The sequence below is a fragment of the Natator depressus genome, chromosome 1 (genome assembly GCF_965152275.1).
Source record: "Natator depressus isolate rNatDep1 chromosome 1, rNatDep2.hap1, whole genome shotgun sequence".
NCBI lineage: Eukaryota > Metazoa > Chordata > Testudines > Cheloniidae > Natator > Natator depressus.
The window spans coordinates 43642354-43664172 of NC_134234.1; the positions used below are offsets into that span (position 1 = coordinate 43642354).

The 21819-nt window shown below is 42.5% G+C and overlaps 1 protein-coding gene across 2 annotated transcripts in view; it reads right to left on the bottom strand.

Annotated features, from left to right (window-relative positions):
* Positions 1 to 21819, bottom strand: part of ATP8A2 (ATPase phospholipid transporting 8A2) — a 674656-nt gene that overhangs the window by 245803 nt on the left and 407034 nt on the right. For both annotated transcript variants that reach the window (XM_074958618.1, XM_074958626.1), the window contains exon 26: positions 4568 to 4751. In XM_074958618.1, the coding sequence (XP_074814719.1) occupies positions 4568 to 4751 (184 nt within the window). The remainder of the gene's footprint in view (positions 1 to 4567; positions 4752 to 21819) is intronic.

Sequence of the window (21819 nt, forward strand, 5' to 3'; positions counted from 1 at the left end):
CCCCTGTTCAAAGCAGGCACAATCCCCATTTTTTTTTTGCCCCAGATCCCTAAATGGCTCCCTCAAGGATTGAACTCACAACCCTGGGTTTAGCAGGCCAATGCTCAAACCACTGAGCTATCTCTCCCCCCCCTGAGCTATCCCTCCCCGGGCAGATACTGCTGCCTGCTTCTTATTTACAAAGTCACTTGAAAGTGAGAACAGGCATTCACATGGCACTGTTGTAGCCAGTGTTGCAAGGTATTTAAATGCCAGATATGCTAAATATTCGTATGCCCCTTCATGCTTCAGCCACCATTCCAGAGGACATGCTTCCATGCTTATGATGCTTGTTAAAAAAATAATACGTCAATTAAACTTGTAACTGTACTCCCTGGGGAGAGAATTGTATGTCTCCTGCTCTGTTTTACCCATATTCTGCATATATTTCATGTTATAGCAGTCTCAGATGATGACCCAGAACCTGTTTTGTTTTAAGAACACTTTCACAGCAGATTTGACAAAACGCAAAGAAGGTACCACGGTGAGATTTCTAAAAATAGCTACGGCACTCGACTCAAGGTTTAAGAATCTGAAGTGCCTTCCAAATTCTGAAAGGGATGAGGTGTGGAGCATGCTTTCAGAAGTCTTAAAAGAGGAACACTCTGCTGTGGAAACTTCAGAACCCAAACCACCCTTAAAAGAAAATCAACCTTCTGCTGGTGGCATCTGACTCAGAAGATGAAAATGAACATGCATCAGACCTCACTGCTTTGGATAGTTATCAAGCAGAACCCATCATCAGCATGGAAGCATGTCCCCTTGAATGGTGGTTGAAAAATGAAGGGACATATGAATATTTAGCGCATCTGGCACATAAATATTTTGCAACGCCAAAATATGCCAAAAGTGCCCTGCGAACGCCTGTGCTCACCTTCAGGTGATATTGTAAACAAGAAGCAGGCAGCATTATCTCCTGCAAATTGTAACCAACCTTGTTTGTCTGAGTGATTGGCTGACCGAGAAGTAGGACTGAGTGGAATTGTAGGCTCTAAAGTTTCACATTGTTTTATTTTTGAAAGCAATTTTTTTGTACATAATTCTACATTGTAAGTTCAATTTTCATGATAAAGAGATTGCACTACAGTACTTGGATGAGGTGCACTGAAACATACAATTTTTGTTTTTTTTACAGTGCAAATATTTGTAATAAAAATAAATATAAAGTGAGCATTGTACATTTTGCATTCTGTGTTGTAATTGAAATCAATATATTGGAAAATGTAGTAAACACCCAAAAATATTTAAAATAAATGACAGGTTTCAGAGTGGTAGCCGTGTTAGTCTGTAGAATGAGGAGTACTTGTGGCACTTTAGAGACTAACAAATTTATTTGAGCATAAGCTTTCATGGGCTAAAGCCCACTTCATTAGATGCATGCAGTGGAAAATACACTAGGAAGATATATATATCTATATAGATATATAGAGCGATAGATAGATCGATATATATACACCCACACACAGAACATGAAAAAATGGAGGTTGCCATACCGATTCTTAACAGACCTATCGATTAAGGTGGGCTATTAGCAGGAGAAAAAAAACTTTTGTAGTGATGATCAGGATGGCCCGTTTCAAACAGTTGACAAGAAAGTGTGAGTAACAGTAGGGGGGAAATTAGCATGGGGAAATAGTTTTAGTTTGTGTAATGACTCATCCACTCCCAGTCTTTATTCAAGCCTAATTTAATGGTGTCCAGTTTGCAGATTAATTCCAGTTCTGCTGTTTCTTGTTGGAGTCTATTTTTGAAGTTTTGTTGTTGAATAATTGCGACTTTGGTCTGTAAAGTCACCTACTACAGGACAGGCCCAACAAAGAAAGTAACAGAACGCCACTAGCCGTCACCTTCAGCCCCCAGCTAAAACCTCTCCAGCGCATCAAGGATCTACAACCTATCCTGAAGGACAATCCCTCACTCTCACAGATCTTCGGAGACAGGCCAGTCCTTGCTTACAGACAGCCCCCCAACCTGAAGCAAATACTCACCAGCAACCATACACCACACAACAAAAACACTAACCCAGGAACCTATCCTTGCAACAAAGTCCGTTGCCAACTCTGTCCACATATCTATTCAAGGGACAGCATCATAGGACCTAATCACATCAGCCACACTATCAGAGGCTCGTTCACTTGCACATCTACCAATGTGATATATGCCATCATGTGCCAGCAATGTCCCTCTGCCATGTACATTGGCCAAACTGGACAGTCTCTATGCAAAAGAATAAATGGACACAAATCAGACATCAAGAATTATAACATTCAAAAACGAGTAGGAGAACACTTCAACCTCCCTGGACACTCAATTACAAACTTAAAAGTCACAATTATTCAACAAAAAAACTTCAAAAACAGACTCCAATGAGAAATAGCAGAACTGGAATTAATCTGAAAACTGGACACCATTAACTTAGGCTTGAATAAAGGCTGGGAGTGGATGAGTCATTACACTAACTAAAAACTATTTCCCCATGCTAATTTCCCCCTACTGTTACTCACACCTTCTTGTCAACTGTTTGAAATGGGCCATCCTGATCATCACTACAAAAGTTTTTTTTCTCCTGCTAATAGCCCACCTTAATCGATAGGTCTGTTAAGAGTTGGTATGGCAACCCCCATTTTTTCATGTTGTCTGTATATAATTATATCTATATATCTTCCTACTGTATTTTCCACTGCATGCATCTGATGAAGTGGGCTTTAGCCCATGAAAGCTTATGCTCAAATAAATTTGTTAGTCTTTAAGGTGCCACAAGTACTCCTCATTCTTTCTTAAAATAAATGGTATTCAATCGTTGTTTAATCGCGTGATTAGTCGTGATTAATTTTTTTAATCACTTGACAGCCCTAACTATAACATTATCTCTATTGCTATTGTCAATAATCCTCAAACCACAGTTAAACTGAGCACAACCCATTTTCACCATTCTTAGATTAACCCGAAAGCCACTTGAAAGTGACACATGAATATCAAACAACTTCATCAGGTTTAAACTAATTAGATTAAATGTCAAAGGCATTAATAAAATGTGATAGGCCATCTATGGACAAAACTCTGACTACCTATTTATTCTTTTACACTGTCATTTTAATAAATAAATTGAATCTTACAAAGTCTCTGTAAATACGGATTTTTTAAATGAATTGTGCCTCAAAAGTATTATATGGTAGAGGGTATGAAGATTAGTAATGTAGAGACCACTGCTGGACAGTGTAACCGTTGTGATCAAGGCAGTTGAAGGTTGTCCTGGTGTATTACTTTTTTGGTGTCATACTGTATAAGTGTACTTGCAGTATACTACTGTCTATTACCGAACTAATATTGGATAAGGTTTTTAACCAGAAATTTTAAAAGTGCAATTAGTGCTTGTGAAAATTCTCAGATGACCACCACTGAATATGGAGGCCCTCTGCCTGACCACGGCACACATACACCATGGCAGCAGCAGTACATGGTTCCTTGATTGCTCTGTCAATGGGTCAACCTGTTCAGGAACAACTACCTCGAGGAGCAATAGGGGAGTTTGCCTTTCTGCCCTTCCAATCCTTCAGCTATCTGCTGAAATTTCCAACAAGGGTGCCAATTAGTATAAATTGTAAAGGAAGATTTCATAGTGAGTTCATCTGACAGCTGCCTACATGCATGTGGCATGAAATCCCAACCCATTTCTCACAGGCTACCAAAGAGCCAGCAGACTGTAATGACTTTTGGTCATTACCTTGTTCTAGATTTGAATCTAACGTTCTTGTACTATTACCAAATATTAAAGATTTTCTTATCACAAGTGATAGTGAACATGATACCTTAACCATAAACAAACAACATTCACAGTACATTTACATCAGCAAAAGTCTCTTTTCTTTTGTTGCTTTTAATATGTTTATATTTTGATTTGTTCAATTAAACAAAGAGCTGGCGCAATCTGCATGGCTTCTTCCCACTACCGCCTACAGATAAAGTAATCAGTGCTGAATTTGATGGGATGAGTTAGGAGCATGTACCCTAGTCACTGTCACTGCCTGAATTATCTCAAAATATTGACCAGCTTTTTAGTATTTGAATAACTGATTCTTTAGTAGTTTAAGAAAAACGGGGTAAAGAGACTTCGAAATAAAAGAAATGTCCCATCATCATCTACCTCTTCTGGACATTAATATAGTTCACCAACAGGTGTCAGTGACAAGAGCACACTGAGGAAGATAAATTATAATTAGAAGGGCATTAAATGTAACTGTCATGAATGGCGCCTTTCCCTGATTACTGAACAGTTTGAATGTTCCACAGCTGGCAAGAAGAAACCTAAGCCTTTAGGAAAGGGTTGATCACTGCCCCAAAGGGCACAACAAGATCAAAACTAAAATGATCCCTAATACATCCGAGGTATCAGTTTTAGATGGCTGTCTCAAGGAGGATATGAACAAAGATTCTCTCGGCTTGAAAGCCAGCAATGAAGCGCTTATGCTGACACACAGCTGATACCTCTGTCAGCAGAACATGGCAGCTGCTTTTTAGTGCCTCTGACCTGTGCTATGGAGTAATCAGAAGAATTGGTTGCCTGCATGCCCTCATTCCCACTGATCCCGACTCCCACATGCGCGGTTTGGATCATTCCCACGTCATTGGCACCGTCTCCGATGGCTAATGTGATGGCATTTACATGTTTCTTTACCATGTCTACTATTTCAGACTTCTGCAGAGGAGACACTCTGAAAAGGAGAAGAGAAAATGTCAGTCAGTTTCCCACATGCTGAGTTATGTATGCCTTTCCAAAAAGACAGCTGTAATCTAGATTTAGATGTGCTGGAAGGGAGTTACTGGAAAGTTGCCTAATTCAACACTCAGAGTTTAGAACATATGCCAAATGTTTTCAGAAAGAGAAAGAAGCATTTTCCATTTTTATAAGCTAAAATGAATGAATAAATAGAGATCATAAACAAAAACATCAAATTGATTTTTTTGTGTGTGAGAATTTAATGCTCATGAGAGATGCCAGATTTAAAGGCTTGGAGACTGAAGTCTTTTCTTTATCTGCTACATCGTATGCATCAGCTGTGCAAGCTGCCCCAACTGGATAGGCCACCTTTAGGTCAGGAGGATAAGTCAGTCTCTAAGGTGCTTTCAATACTCAGCCTCTTTGCAGAGACTTCTACCAAGGGGGTCAATTGGTACAAACGGTGGTGGTGGTTTTTGAGGTTGAAGGACAGGATTGTAGGAGGACAAGCAACTACCAGGAAAAAATAAGGTGGTATAGGAAAAGCCCCTTCTTCCCACTTATTTTATACTTGCTTACTCCCTGCTGTGGGTTGCTTTTCCTCTGTTACAACCCCATCTATTCATCTCTTTAGTTGGTAAGTTACACCACCTTAATGCTATCTTATGTTGGTTATCTGCATGTAATGTACATCAACATTGAGATCACCTCATAACTTGTCCGAATAGGTTACTCTTGGAACCTGACAGCTCATAGTTAACTGCTGTACCAATATGCTGCAAGTTAGGCCACTAAATGAAATACGAGTCTTCTCTGTGCAGGATGAAGACCCCAAAGCTGCAACTGCTCTCCTGTAAAACAGCCATAGACACCAATGGGATTTCTGCATGTGGGCCAGATCCTTTAGCTCTGGCCATTTCAAAGTGTTGAATAAGGGCTTCACTCCAATGTCACTTACTTCACTTTGACAGTTGTATACCTCCATTGACTTCAGTGGAGTTACGCTGCTTTCTACATCAGTATAACTGAGAGCAGAATGTGGCCCTATGATTCCATAACGTATTTATCCTCATGTACACTCATATCTATCTTATACGTAGATATTTTGAACCTGACTCTTCTCATGTACGTCAGTTTCAACTTGACATGCCTCCACAAAATTCAATGGAGATACTCCTGATTTACATCAGTGTAAGTCAGAGAAGACTCAGAACCTTTATGTAATGCATTGAATCATCACACACTCAAATCAACTTTTATTCAGGTACAATACCCAGATTATTGAAGGGTATTTTGGCAATATCCACAAATAGCCAGTCTGAGTATTTTAATTCTAGGCCCATCTGTACAAACAACCTTAATTCCTTTCCACATCACTTTTAGTCAAATGAAGTCTCAAAACTGCTCTACACACCCTTCCATAAAGCTTTAGACAAAGCTGTTTCCCAGCTGAAGCAGACCCATGCACTCACAAACAAAATATAACTGATACCCAAAGGCTTCACTATTAACGTAAGTATTTTTATACACTATTTTTTCAGACTGCTGCACTCTGTCACTCTGAGTGACACATTTATCCCTTTTATACATCTGGCTGGATTATAGCTGATCAGGAAAAAGAGCATATGGCTTTTGGTAGGCCTTTCACTTTAAGGGCTTGATCCTGCCTCGTGTTGAGCACCTTTTAGGATCAGGCCTGATGACTAGTTTGAAAGTTTTTTGTTTTTGTTTTTTAAAGTTACTGTGGTTGATCTTCATATGTTAACAAAAACATTTAGAAGAGCTAGCAGCTGTCGAGTTTCAAAAAACTGAAAGCAAAGGAAAGTTGACTGGGCCATAAAAACCACTTAATCCCAATGACTTTGTGCATGAAATTCTCATTGGACAGATTTATTAAACCCTCAGTTGTACAGTAATGTAAAATAGTACTTTAGCACTCCAGGGACTCAACTGTACTGGAAACAGAAAATACAGACCATATTACTAATCTATCTTGTAAATTAGATGTAGAGTATAATTATAAGGCATCTCTGAACTTAATTTGAGTCAAATTCTAACTTTTATATACGTTAATGGTGTAATATACTAATGAGAATATGCTCTATGTTCTCTCTTACAGGAGTGTGTCTGTGTGTATGCGCAGAACATCATTTACATGCCTCTGGTGCATTGGAGGCAAGATGCAAAGCCAGAGACATTTAGCCACATGAGAAGTGTAATTTCTCCATAACTGCACACCCTGCTGTAGCTCTTTTTGCTTACTTATAAAATGACTTTGGTTTGTTAAATATTTTTAAAACGGATGTTAATTTTTCTCCTTACCAATTTATCTGAATTGCCTCAGTGTAAAAAATAGCTAAAAAGATGACTCTATTACATATACTGTGTTTAAAAGTACTTAGGCCTGCTCTACACTGGGGGGGATCGATCTAAGTTACGCAACTTCAGCTATGTGAATAACGTAGCTGAAGTCAACACACTTAGATCTACTTACCGTGGTGTCTTCTCTGTGGTAGGTCGACTGCTGATGCTCCCCCGTCGACTCCACCTACGCTTCTCGCCAGGGCCGGCCCACAACATTCTGCACCTGAGATGGGGAGCTCAAATGGCGCCCCCATACCCCCTCACTTGGGCCAAAACTTTGAAAGATCTCAATTCTGCCTTCTTCCTGTTCTACTCCTCTCATGATACTGCTCTGCTGCCTACCCCAATAAAGGAGAACAACTTAAAATGTCTTGTTCAAAAATTTTAAGTAACGTTTAACTTTCAAACACCTGAACAGCAAATGTAACTTTTCTTGTCTGCATAATAAACACTGGCATTTATATTTGTTTGAATAATAAAAGTGGTGCTTTCCGTGCCTTCTTGGTTGCAAAGATTTGAACTGCTTTCTGCTGAAGGTCCACAGTCTGGGCCAGCTCACACTCTATTGAGATGGTTGCAAGGCAGACCAGCCTCTCCTGTGTCATTGTGGAGCGTAAATGTGTTTTTATTAACTTCAGTTTGGAGAAGCTGCGTTCTCCACTGGCAACTGTTACAGGAAGTGTTAGAAGAATGAGCAGAGCAACAAAAGCATTTGGAAAGAAGGTGGTCATCTTATTTGTGCACATATATTCCAGAACAGCCTTTGGAGTTGATACTGCTGAAATGTGTCTTGAAAGGGCTTTCAGTTCATCACCTAAATCACTGGCATCAATATGGCGCATGTCATCATGTGTCAACACTGTCTCTAATGCCCTGCATTGCTGGTGTAGGTCTTCAGGTATAGTGAGGAGTTTTGGAATATCCTACAACATCCCAAATAAACTGCTGTGTTCCTTGAGCTGCTTGAAACGTTCTTCAACTGACTGTATTGCACAATCAGGCACCTGGTTAAAGAATTCAACTTTGAATTGTTGTTTGGGGTCTCTTATGGGATTATCCCATGCCTCGTAATCAAAATGTCTTCTTCTTTGGTGACTCTTGTATTCTTGAATGGGTGGGAAAATAGCTTCAGTGTGAAGTTTCTCTGCCAACTTCTGTGCACTCTTCAGAACATTTTGAAATCCCTCATCTGACCGGTAAGACTGTAGGTATGACTTTGCTTTGTCCAGTTGTTCCATTGCTCCAGATATATCAAGGTCGACACCTTGGAGTCTCTTGCTTACAACATTTATTTCAAACAGTCTGTCATGCCACAACACTAAGCCACACAGCAATTTGAAGTTACGTACGTTTCTGGTGATTCCATTTCCCTCTGCCACTGTTCTCCCACGAATAGTTCCTGTCATAGCATTATCCTCCATAATGGCAACTATGGCATCATCTATCTTCCCAATTTGGTCTTTGACAGGCTTTATCGCCTCCACTCGACTTTCCCATTGTGTGGCACTCAGTGGTTTCAGTGTCAGAGAGGATGTTCCCAGATGTTGCTTCAAAATTTGACATCGATGAGTTGATGCAGCGAAAAATACACAGATGCTTTGAATTACATTAAAAAATTCAGCAGCCTCACTAGAAGCTGATGCTGCATCACTGACCACCAAGTTCAATGAATGAGAACTGCATGGGACAAAAAAAGCTCGAGGGTTTAACTCTTGGATCTGTGTCTGCACTCCTCTGTTCTTTCCTCTCATGTTGGCACCATTATCGTAGCCCTGACCTCTCATGTCCACTATCGCAATTCCCATATCTTCCAGCTTTTTAAGAAGCACATTTGTCATACCAGCTCCTGTAGTATCAATGTCAATAAATTCTAGAAAATGCTCTGACAGTCACCATTGCAGGGACATTTTCACCAGGTTCTGTTGTTACAAAACGCACCATTAAAGTCATTTGTTCCGTATGGCTGATGTCAGGTGTGCAGTCCAGAATAACAGAGTAATATCTTGCTGACCTCAGATCTGCCACAGTCTTCTGTTTGGCATTTGTTCCCAGTAACTGTATGATCTCATTTTGAATGGTTTTTCCAAGGTAGTGGTGTGTGTACATTTCTTGGGTGGTGACTCTTCTTAGATGCTCCTGGAGTACAGCATCAAACTCAGCCATTAGCTCCACAATTTTAAGGAAGTTTCCATTGTTTGGCACATAGAGCCGATCTGAAGTGCCACACAGTGCTAGGTTTTGGGTAGCAAGCATTCTCATAATGGCAATGAGCCTTTTCAGAACATTTTGCCAGTAAAGAGATTCTGATGCAATCTTCTCTTGATGCTGATCATCTATGGGGGCCTTTAACCTTAGTCTCATCTCAAGCTCTTTCCATCTATGGAATGCTCTCTGGTGATTCGCTGCCTTCTCATTGCATGCCAGATTTCTAGCCAGATTTTTCCAGTCCTTTTTTTCCTGTAGAACCCAATGTGGCTGCAGCATTAGACTGGAAGAGTCTGCAACAAAAACAGTATGCAGCGTTCTGGGTTTTTGAGTACATAAAGCCATGGCCTCTCCACTTTGTCACCATTGGGGATTTCACGCCAGTAATGTGTTGAATGGAAACTTCTATTTTCATGGTCTTTGGGGAACATGAAGTTTTTCACTTGCTGTGGCCCATGCAGTATAAGGAAGTCCGTCAGGCTACTGCTCAAGTGGGTCCAGAGTCCTGGATCATCTAGACTTAAGGAACTAAACTCAGCAGCAGCTGTTTCTTGTGCCTCCACCACACTCTTCTTTGATCTACACTTTTCTTCAGGAATGTGCATGGTTACGTCCATTTGAGATGGAGATATGGATGCTGCAGTAGCTGCCAGGTCACCTGCACTCCGACTAACTGGAAGATCAGGCATCTCCTCACCACCCACATCCTCACTGGGGCCGGAAGGCTCACCCTGAACATTTGTGTCTATGTATCTCAGGAGAGCTCCTTCCTGCTTAGATAGAAAAGCTGCCTTTGCTTTCTTTCTTTTTCTGAATGCTGCCCCAGAGGGGCGTTTTCTTCTTTCACTGATGACTGCTGTTCTGTGCCAGTTATAGTGGCTCTCAACACTCAGTTGAAGGGGACAAATAAGGAGGCTGGTAGCAGGGCCTGAGTGAGGGAAGATATCCGCATCTTAAGGGCCTAACTGGCTCCTACTACTTCAGTTGACTGCCTGTTCTCCTCAAGTGGGTTCAGGGAAGCAGCAGGAAACAGGAAGCTCCCGAAGAAGCTGGTGTTAATCAGTCCAGGCTCCTGCGGGTGCTGGAGAGGTACATAAGAGGCTCCTCCTCCTCCTCTCTCTCCCTGCAGCTCCTGCTGCTTTCTGTTATTCCCTCTCACCTTTTCTCCTGCCTGCCTGTTATGTCTCTCATGCCCTCCTTCCTCCAGCACAGCACTCCACCATCTCTGTGCATCTAGAGCAGAAAGAATACATATGCACCAGTAGCAGACTCAATTTTCTACACTCTGGGTCCTAGTGGCGCCCCCCCACACACAGTCTGGCACCTGAGGTGGCCGCCTCAGTTCACCCACGGTAAGTACTGGAGTCGATGGGAGAGCACTCGGCGGTCAATTTATCGTGTCTTCACTAGATGCGATAAATCGACCCCCTCTGGATCTATCACTCTGGAGGTAAGTGTAGACATTCCCTTAGAAAAAAAATGTTTTCACATATGTAGACCCTATTGTGTATTGGAATCTGCTAGAGCAGAGCCCTGTGTCCATACAAGGGGTCTTGCTAACATCAGTGGGACTCCAAACAGATGCAGAGATCGATGTTTGAGAATCCTGATAGAAGATCAGGGCTATTAATGCATTCTTCTAAAGACTCAAGACACCAGCTACAACAAAGATTCTCTCAGGGCTTCCCTGGCAACCCCATTTGAGGTGTTTACAACTTGCTAGTGGGTAATTTCACTCATGGGCTCAGAATTGGTATCTAAGTTTTTCTTTCAAAATTTCATCACTGTCACAGTCAGAGCAGGGCAATAAAAGAAGCCAAATCATATGACAACTAATTTGAAAAATATGACTGAGGTTGTATTCTTTGACAAGTAATATACACAAATGCAAAATCAATATTAATTCAGGTTTCTCAGTTTCCTGACTTTTGAGAGGTTAAGACCAATTTTTTTCTAGATTGAACACATGGGCCCAGATTATCTGGTCAAACCAGACAGCACAGGATAAGGGCTGGGGTTCAATTGATACCAGATAGCTGAGGGTAGGGCCAGCTTCATCATAAATTAGAGCAATCTGAAGGCTGCTATAACTCATACTTGGTCACCCATGGCCTGAAGGTGCTGTTTTCACATTTTCACTGGTGATGCCTTCTATTCCTTCCACCACATTCCCGGGTTGAGAGGAGGAACAAGTCCCATAATCTTAACCCCTTATAACTATGAAATAGGACTGTGTTTTTAATTGAAGTTAATGGGGCTACTCAGAAAAGTAAAGTTAAGTACATGAATAAATACTTGCAGGATTGGGGTTAAGCTTCCACAAATGTTGATTTTGCATTTAATTATACGTTATTTGTCAGTCAATAAAATATCATAATACAAACTGGATTTTTTTATTAAACCCTACATACTGTACACATATTCCATGTACCAATGCTGTACTATTCAGTTAAGGTTGTCAATGAATAACTAATACCCAAAGGTGGAACAATTTTTTCTTATTATCTTATTAGCACTTATTACCTCCCAATTCCAGAAAAGTGTTTCAATCACATTCCTAGTAAGATATATCTGTGGTAGATACAGATAGACTATACCCACAGCTAACATATTAAACTGTACTGCACTATAGTTTAACATCCAAATAAGGCTCTCTTTATTGTAAGATAGATGTATTCAATTTCAAACTAAGGCCTATAATAAATGTATGCTTTTATAACATGCATATTTTCCCCCCTGAAAAATACATTTCCCGGCTCCAGAGAATATTTTTTGATGCATACAGTATCTTAGCTGCAGAAGTTACAACTTGAGATGGTCACTGATTTCTTGAGGGATTTTGTATTTCTTTTTAAACTTTGTTTTCTTCTCAGCTTCCAAACTGTCTCTTGTTTCTTTTAATCTACCTTGACCGATTGTGTGGTGCTAGATAGCATTAATTCTCTTCGATCATCAGAGCTGTGATTCATTTCTGCACTTTTGATAAGCTATCTACATGAATAATTAGAAGATTACAGCACAGACTACTCACCTAACCTGAAGTTCAGGTGGTATCTTGATAGTTTCCCCCCCTTTTCCAGTTCACAAAACTTCCTGGATAAATGAGTAGCTCAAAGTGTACTGGAAACAAACTGACTGCTTTGGAACAACATGTCATTGCAGAATTTAACAATCCATAACTGCCATTTGGCAAAATGTGTCTGCTTTCACTACTTGTCTTACCCTAAAAATAAAACTAGGAAGGAAACTATGCCCCGAGATACATCCATGCACAAGGAGATAAAGAGAAGTAGTAGTATACAGAATGGCATGTTCAACAAAACCCACCTCCTCCAGTGTTCTGAGACTGGCAAAATTGGAGTGCATCTATGAAGGTTCTCAGTGTGCCTGTCTGGAAGACTATACCCCAAAATGGGACCGACCAAAAATGAAATATTTTGCACTGGTTATTTATTAATAATAGGCTCCTACATGACCTCTGTGAATTTGTTTGGATGTAAGAGAAAGCAGAATTTGGAATAAAACTCTTATGTTAAAGGTACATCTCTGGGCAAGGGAAGGAGAGTTATGATTCCATTACACTTATCGGGCCAAAACTTCAAGTATCTGTTTATGCCCAAATGGTCCTGTCTGCTTCCATAAGTAAACACAGGCATATGGATTTAGCCTTTGGGGCCAGGACTGGGTCTTCTGTCTTTACAAAGCTTCTAGCACACTTTTAGTGCTAATGCAATATACATACTATAAATAATGACTATCCAAGTGTGTGTGTTTGCAGAAAGGTAAGCGCTAGCCCTGGGAGAAGTTGAAACAGGGTACCTGGGAAAGAAGTGGTAGCAGGAGTGCAGCTGTTCTGAGTCAGGCATCCTCAATGAAGCCAGATGGCTGATTCATAGAATCATAGAATATCAGGGTTGGAAGGGACCTCAGGAGGTCATCTAGTCCAACCCCCTGCTCAAAGCAGGACCAATCCCCAATTAAATCATCCCAGCCAGGGCTTTGTCAAGCCTGACCTTAAAAACTTCTAAGGAAGGAGATTCTACCACCTCCCTAGGTAACGCATTCCAGTGTTTCACCACCCTCCTAGTGAAAAAGTTTTTCCTAATATCCAACCTAAACCTCCCCCACTGCAACTTGAGACCATTACTCCTTGTCCTGTCATCTTCTACCACTGAGAATAGTCTAGAACCATCCTCTTTGGAACCACCTCTCAGGTAGTTGAAAGCAGCTATCAAATCCCCCCTCATTCTTCTCTTCTGCAGACTAAACAATCCCAGTTCCCTCAGCCTCTCCTCATAAGTCATGTGTTCCAGACCCCTAATCATTTTTGTTGCCCTTCGCTGGACTCTCTCCAATTTCTCCACATCCTTCTTGTACTGTGGGGCCCAAAACTGGACACAGTACTCCAGATGAGGCCTCACCAATGTCGAATAGAGGGGAACGATCACGTCCCTCGATCTGCTCGCTATGCCCCTACTTATACATCCCAAAATGCCATTGGCCTTCTTGGCAACAAGGGCACACTGCTGACTCATATCCAGCTTCTCGTCCACTGTAACCCCTAGGTCCTTTTCCGCAGAACTGCTGCCTAGCCATTCGGTCCCTCGTCTGTAGCTGTGCATTGGGTTCTTCCGTCCTAAGTGCAGGACCCTGCACTTATCCTTATTGAACCTCATCAGGTTTCTTTTGGCCCAATCCTCCAATTTGTCTAGGTCCCTCTGTATCCTATCTCTGCCCTCCAACGTATCTACCACTCCTCCCAGTTTAGTATCATCCGCAAATTTGCTAAGAGTGCAATCCACACCATCCTCCAGATCATTTATGAAGATATTGAACAAAACCGGCCCCAGGACCGACCCCTGGGGCACTCCACTTGACACCGGCTGCCAACTAGACATGGAGCCATTGATCACTACCCGTTGAGCCCAACAATCTAGCCAACTTTCTACCCACCTTATAGTACATTCATCCAGCCCATACTTCTTTAACTTGCTGACAAGAATACTGTGGGAGACCGTGTCAAAAGCTTTGCTAAAGTCAAGAAACAATACATCCACTGCTTTCCCTTCATCCACAGAATCAGTAATCTCATCATAGAAGGCGATTAGATTAGTCAGGCATGACCTACCCTTGGTGAATCCATGCTGACTGTTCCTGATCACTTTCCTCTCGTGTAAGTGCTTCAGGATTGATTCCTTGAGGACCTGCTCCATGAGGATTATTCAAACCTCACTTATCTTAAACCCAACAGGGGACAGGACCCTTTGGCATAGAGGGGACTGGGGATAAGTGAGGTTCAGATGTTTTATTATATGCATATTATCACCATCTTGTGAATTTTCCACTTAGTATGAAAATTATAGGAAAATTGCACAGGGCACACTGAGGGGTTACATGACTTGTTCATACCAAGCACTTAAAATAGATTTCCATTGACTTCTATTGCTCAGCACCTGCAACTGTCATAAAAGTCAATTGGAACTGTGAGTGATCTGCACCTTTCAGAATCAGGCCCTTAACTGATAATGAACTTGATAGTCATATCTCTTGACTAGAAACTTCCTTAATTAAAACTATATTTTGCCTTTCCAGGAAAAAGTTGTAGGATTTATTTAAAAAAACCTGAACCTTGGGGTAGTTCTGCAGAGGTTCAGCTAACCTTTCAGCTACAATTAACATCTAGGGCAATAGCAGCTGCTCTTTTAAGCACTTTTAACTGTCCTAGAAGTCAATGGGAATTGTGGATGCTCAGCATTTTCAGGTTCCAGTCCCAAGACTGCAATTACAGAGTAATTATGGCTGCACTGTGAGAGACATCCAGTGTCTGAAAGTCAAACATAGAAATGCAATTACATAATGGAAGACTAATTTTTTTTGTTTGTATTACATTATAGCCTAGAGTCCCAACTAAGACTACGGCCCCATTAGACAAGGCACTTTAAGACAGTCCCTGCCTCAAAGAGTTAAATACACAAGACAAAGAGCAAGATAAATTAAGTATTATTAGACCCATTTTACAGATAGGCAAGCAAAACAGAGAGATTACGTGACTTGCCCAAGTTTATGCAAGAAGTCTGGGACAGAGTCGGAAACTGAACACACATCTCCAGGTTCTAAAGCCACTAACTGAACCACAAGGCTATCCTTTCTAACTAGAGTTCAATAAACAGACCACAGTCACACAAAGCCTTACACATTGAAGGCTTTGCTGGTTCTGGTTCTAGCTGTGCACTCCTTTCATTTCTTCATAAGAAGTATGTAAGAAAACAATAGAAGGAAATGTGACTCACCCTCCGAGATGCGTGCTCCACTTCTGGTGCACGCGAGCCTCTCAAGCCCTTGATCAGAGATTTCTATCAAGCAGTGCCTTTTCAACCAGTGCCCTTTGCCTCCTTGTGGCAGACACCAAGGATATATAGGGATATGCAGCCAAACTGCACTCAATTCCTTCTTTACTCAGTCATTCCCTAGGAACAACCGAAGCAGGGGGGAAGAAGGGCAGGTAGTGGACTACCCATAAGAAAACATATCAAAGAACAACAGTTACTGCACAGGGTGAGTAACATTTCCTTCTTCTTCGAGTAGTGTCCCTATGGCATCCCTAGAAGGAGGAGGGAGCTTGAGAACAGGATCCAGGACCAAAGACAGTACCAATGGCATGGAACAGGGCACAATGCTTTGAAAATATATGGATTGAAGACCACATAGCAGCTCTATGTATCTTAGACACTGGAACATTCTTCAAAAATGCAGTGTATGGCACTTGCAATCTGGTTGAATGCACTCTTCCCCCGCTCCCCCCTGGGGTACAGATACAACCAGATATCCATTTCAAAAGTCTGTCAGCAGAAATGGGAGCCCCAAGATCTATCTGCGAAGGATATGTAGAGTCTAGGTGATCCTCTAAAGAGCTTAGTTTTATCCAGGTAGAAGGCTAAGGCTATGCTAATATCCAAGGTATGGAAATAGGATTCCTGCTGGGAACTGTGAGGTTTCAGAAAAGAATAGTGGTAGACAGACTTGTTGGTTAACATAAAATCCGAAGTAACCTTGGGTAGGAACCTTGGATGTGGATGTAAAGAGAACTTACTGCAAAAAAACGTCGGGTGGGGGCAGGGGTAACTGGGGTGGGGGGAGATTTGCCAGGAAGGCTCCAATCTTCACAACCTTACAGGCAAACATGATGGCAACTAGGAAGACCATCTTCACAGATAAATGAAGCAGGGAGTAAGTAGCCACTGGTTCAAATGGAGGTCTCATGAGCTGCTTGAGAACCAGATTGAGGTGCCAGGATGGAGTGGGAGGTCTAATATGGGGGGAAAAGATTACTCAGACCCTTAATAAATCTGGACGATACTGGGTGAGCAAAAATGGAGAATTGCTCAATTGGAGATGAAAGGCTGACACAGCAGCCCAGTGTACCTTGACCAAACTGATGGATAACCCAGAAGTCTTTGGATCCAGCAAGCAATCTAGGATGAGGGAAAGGGAACCAACTCAGGCCAGAGGAAGTGAAAACCACACAATGGGCAAATCTTTTCCATTTCTACAAGTAAGTAATGGGGGCTGATGTTTTAACACACGCTACACCTCTGTAGAGCAGGAAACTTCTGTTCCGGAGAACCAACCAGGAGCCAGGCTCTGAGATGTAGAACTGCCAGGTTGGGGTGAAGCATGCCAGCTGCACCCAGAGACAGGAGATGAGCAATGGTGAGGATCTTGATTAGCAGATGGACACAGAACTGAAGTACGTAAGGGTACCAAGCTTGTCTTGGCCAGGTAGCTAAGGGTCCATGGACTAGAATCTGGGTCTGCAGAGCCTGGACAGCTGATGTTCCCCACAGTGCCACCAGGAGGCCATGCAGAGCTGTAGCCAGGGAGCACTGTGGAGAGTAAGTGCTGCAGGAAGTACCACCCAAGGGAGCAGAGGTGCTGACTTTGTGATTTTCCTGGGGATGCTGGACCCCTGCTCTGCCCCAGGCCATGCCCCACACCAGGCCCTGCCTCTTCCCACCCCCACTCCACAGGGAAAAACTAGTGGGTGCTCAGCACCCACCAGCAGCCAAGCTCCCCGCCCCCCCGCCTCACCTCCGCCTCCTCCCAGTGCGCCGCATCTCTGCTCCTTCGTCCCTCCCAGCACTTGCTGCTGCCAACCAGCTGTAGCAAGACCTGGCAGAAAGGGGGGAGGAGCGGGAATGTGGTACGCTCAGGGGAAGAGGCAGGGCTGGGGCAGGGATTTGGGGAAGGGGTTGGAATGGGGGCAGGAGGCGGCCTGAACATGCACCGGCATCAGAAGCAGTCGGCACCTATGGTTCTGCCTCTTCCCCGCCTCTTCGTGCCCCCACACCTCCCCCTCCCCCCCAGTGCCTCCTGCACACTGCTGAACAGCTGATCACAGCAGGCAGGAGGGGCTGGGAGGGAGGGGGAGGAGCTGATCAGCGAGGCTGCCCATGGGTGCTGAGCATCCACTTTCCCGCCCCATGGGAGCACCCACAGAGTTGGCGCCTATGCAAGGGAGCCAGCGCAACAGTACCCTGTAGCCCTATAAATTGGCCAAGCACCCTATTTAACTCCAGGGGTTGCCCCAGAAAGCTGTCTGGGCAAACACAGACTTCGGCCTGCTGTGACTCCAGATTTCACCTTGTCTCCTGATCTCCAGTCTCTGATCTCAGCCTGACTCTTGTGTCCTGACTCTGGCCTGCTACTGTTTTGTTACAGGCACCTTAGCAAAGCCATGCTTACTCCCCTTGGAGCTCTGGGGCTTCACAAGCCTGCTGGTACTGGAGGAAGAATCCCTGGCCTCAACAGTACCCACTGAGATAGAGTACCTGGACACGGACCTGGTTTTTTTTGGATCTGGCTCTTTAGATATCTAGAGTCCATACTCCTTTTCTTGGCAGCCTTCCCAGTGTGCTCCAAAGGCTTCCCTTTCTTAGGAGAAGCTGCTCTGAGGTGACAGGGCACTGGATCTGTCCAGGAACAGATGTGTGTGTGGAGGAGGAGAGGCAGTGTCTCCTGACGTGGCTGAGAGGGTGGTTGCAGGGAACATTCCACTGCCAACAGCCTGAGCTTTCTCCCCCTATTCTTCCCAGCCCTGGACTTAAGGGCTAAACAAAAGGAGCACTTCTGGGAGATGTGGGACTCCTCCAGGCAATGGACACACTTGGAGTGTCTGTTGCTCATCAGTATAGCCTCCCAGCAAGAGAGAAGCAGCATTTGAAGCCTGGTGAACCAGGCAAACCCCATCAGGAGAAGACAAAGCTCCTGACAGTCCCCTCATCTAAAACCAACTATACTAACACTAACTCCCCCTCTAAGCTAACTAACTTTGATAGAAAAAAGGTAAAGAGAAAAGGCCACGCATGCTCTAGGGGGCAGACATGCTAATGTTCCATCTGGGGCCAAGGCAGTAGAAGAGGTGCAAGGCACATGCGTGGGTCGAATGGCCAGTGCTAGCTAGAAATCTTTGATCAGGGACTTGAGAGGTGCATGTGTACCTGAAGTGGAGCACCAGAGAGAGAGACAGCTTCAAGAAGAAAGAAGTATTTCTGTTTTGATTTATGCAGTTTCCCTCTTCATTGAAATCTACTTATTTTAGTATATTTTCACTCATGCTGTGTAGTCTTTAAAAGTTCTCTGTGAAAAGAAGAAAGCAAGAGCAGAAGCTGTGTTTTAAATAAGTGATATTATATCCTTATTTCCACGCTTCAACAGGGATTGAAATAACACATTTAAATACCTTAATGTCTTTAACACGAAATACGCTAATTTGATACTCTGCTTTCTTGAAATGCTTTGTTAATGCATGCAAGAGCCCCTTAGAAGCCTAACTTTCTTGAAATCAACATAGATTTACCCTATTCTACCACAAAGTACACTGGTATTTCAAAATGCCATGCCTGAACTCATCTGCAGAAAAGGTAGGATGGGAAACAGCCCAGAAAGAAAGCTGAGACATATTAAGGTTACTGACATTTAAGAGCATGCAATGGCCCCTAGAGAACCATACAACTAATATGTCACTGAAATTAATGTTCAAAAACTTGTCAAGTGGTGCTACCAAAACATCATACTTAACAGCTTCTTAATTTGAGTTAGGCCTCCCTTGATGCATGCCCTGGAAATCAAAGCAACTAGCCCTCTGACTACCAGTTCCAAATAAGAGCCAGACTGTTATTACACTCAGTAATACACTGAATGCATCCGATGAAGTGAGCTGTAGCTCAGGAAAGCTTATGCTCAAATAAATTTGCTAGTCTCTAAGGTGCCACAAGTACTCCTTTTCTTTTTGCGAATACAGACTAACATGGCTGCTACTCTGAAACCAGTAATACAAAGGCTGCTCTAAGAGACATCTTATCACAGATCTACAGCCAAACAAAGGCCTCCACAGCAGACTAACTGACATGAATAATTGGATAAAATATGGATGTGTCTTGTTGAACCAAAGTATGCATTGTGTCCAATGTATTTTACAGAGTAAATCTCTTAATATTTAATCTGATGACAACAACTACCACCACTACTAAATACATACTGGGCTCTGATGCAGTACTTTAAAAACTTTGCAAGCAGCATTGTATCACCTGTTGATGATCTATATAATATCTGCAATGGGTGCTGTGTTCTTTTAACAAATAAAGAAACAGCCCCTCACATTTCCAGAGCAGAAAAAGACAAAGCAGAGAATAAGAATACTGTTTCCTTCTTATAAATTTTTGTTTATTAATAATGATTTGCCAAGCTGTGGTGGAATAAGTCTACCTCTTCCTCTCTTCTCTGATGGATGGTGCTGAGTGAACTCTTCTCCAGTCCCGCCCTTCAGGACAATGCTACTAATTATGTCTAGACTACATGTCCAAATCATACACAATTCTTGCTGCATCTTTCTCCATAACATTTTCAAGAGCCAGCCTCTTCTCTACACCCACACAGGCAAAACTGTTACCCAGGCCTTCACCATCTCCCATCCTGAGTACTGTATCCTCCTCTTCTCCGGCCAGTCCAACAGCTACGCCCAGTCTTAACATCCATCTTTGTCCACATCTTTCTGGCCATCACTCAGACCATAACGCCCCTCGACGACTCCCTCCACTAGGTCACACCTTTATTCACCACATAAAATACAAGTTTCTAGTCTTCATCTATGGCAGATTTTTTTTAAAGTAGTTCAGTGTCTCAGCCATTGTAGACTCACCATTAATTTCATCTCCTTTGTCATTTTATTAGTGGCCTCAATTTACATCCCTGGCATAAATGTGAAGACCTCTCTTAACCCCTTTAAACTCTCTGACTAGCTGGTAACCTGTTCTGCTTCTCTGTATGATTTCTCTGCAAGCTTCAGCTCACCAGGTATAGTCTAGTTGGATGCGCCTACACCATTGACTGGGTTATCTTTATAATGGGAAACAAATAAATACAATAAAGTTGTTAATTACTTTCTGCCTCCTCCATTTCCAGTGCATGACAATACAAGTTTCTACTTCAACATCCCCTAACAAGAACTGCCAATTATGAACCCATACGACTGTACACACTCTTCTGGGCTGGAAACCATATATTGCAATCCGTCATTTTTCATCACACAAATCAATGCAATTCTCTGTGAATTCAACACCTTCTTCTGTACACCATTGGAGCACCCATCCTTTGGCTCTAGTATCAGACAATCACTTCTCATCACTCTAGTTGGCACAGGAAGGATCTTCACAGGGTGTGAACTATGAGGAATCTGTGCCCTGGGCTCAGTGCAGTAGGCAGATTGGTCAAGGTGCAGGAGCACAACCTGTTTCTGGGTGAACAAAAGGGTTAATTTGAAATCAGCTCTCTCTCCCCCTCCTGCAAAGGTGAAGAGCTGAGGAGTATTTGCTTAGAATCCCCACCTTCAGCTCAAGCCTCCCCAAAATGGTTTTTTGGGCAGAGAGCAAGCATTAAAAACTAAATCTGAAAGGTGAATCTTGAAAAGCAATGAGCGTGTATAAATAGGGTGCTATACTGGAGGATATTTTGCATACTTATTGATAATGGTTGCTAGTGGCAACTGCTAGAATACTTTTTTAAAAGTGAAATTAATGTATCGAGTTAATTTTGATCTTTCCTCACCTCAAGCTAATTAATGCACATTTGCTTCCATGCTAATCAGCCTGAGTGGTTTGCATGCAATACAGATGTCTGTCACTTTCAAGGACAGAGTAAAAATGTTTACACTATCTGCACAATGTACAAATTAGTATCTTTATAGTATGAAACACGGTATAGCATATATGTAATTGTTTTATATAGCAAAGTTGCTTACAGAATTTTGAAGACTATGGTAAAATTAAGCGACAACTGAAATTGTGTTCATTAACAAGTATTTTAACCCACTTAGAGTGGTTCTGCCCTGGGGTGAAGCTGATGGCTAAAATAGGATAGCCATGATAAATACCTGCCTCTGGACTCTGAACAACAATACTGTCACAGTTTCTATCACCTCATCTGAGTTGTGTTACCAC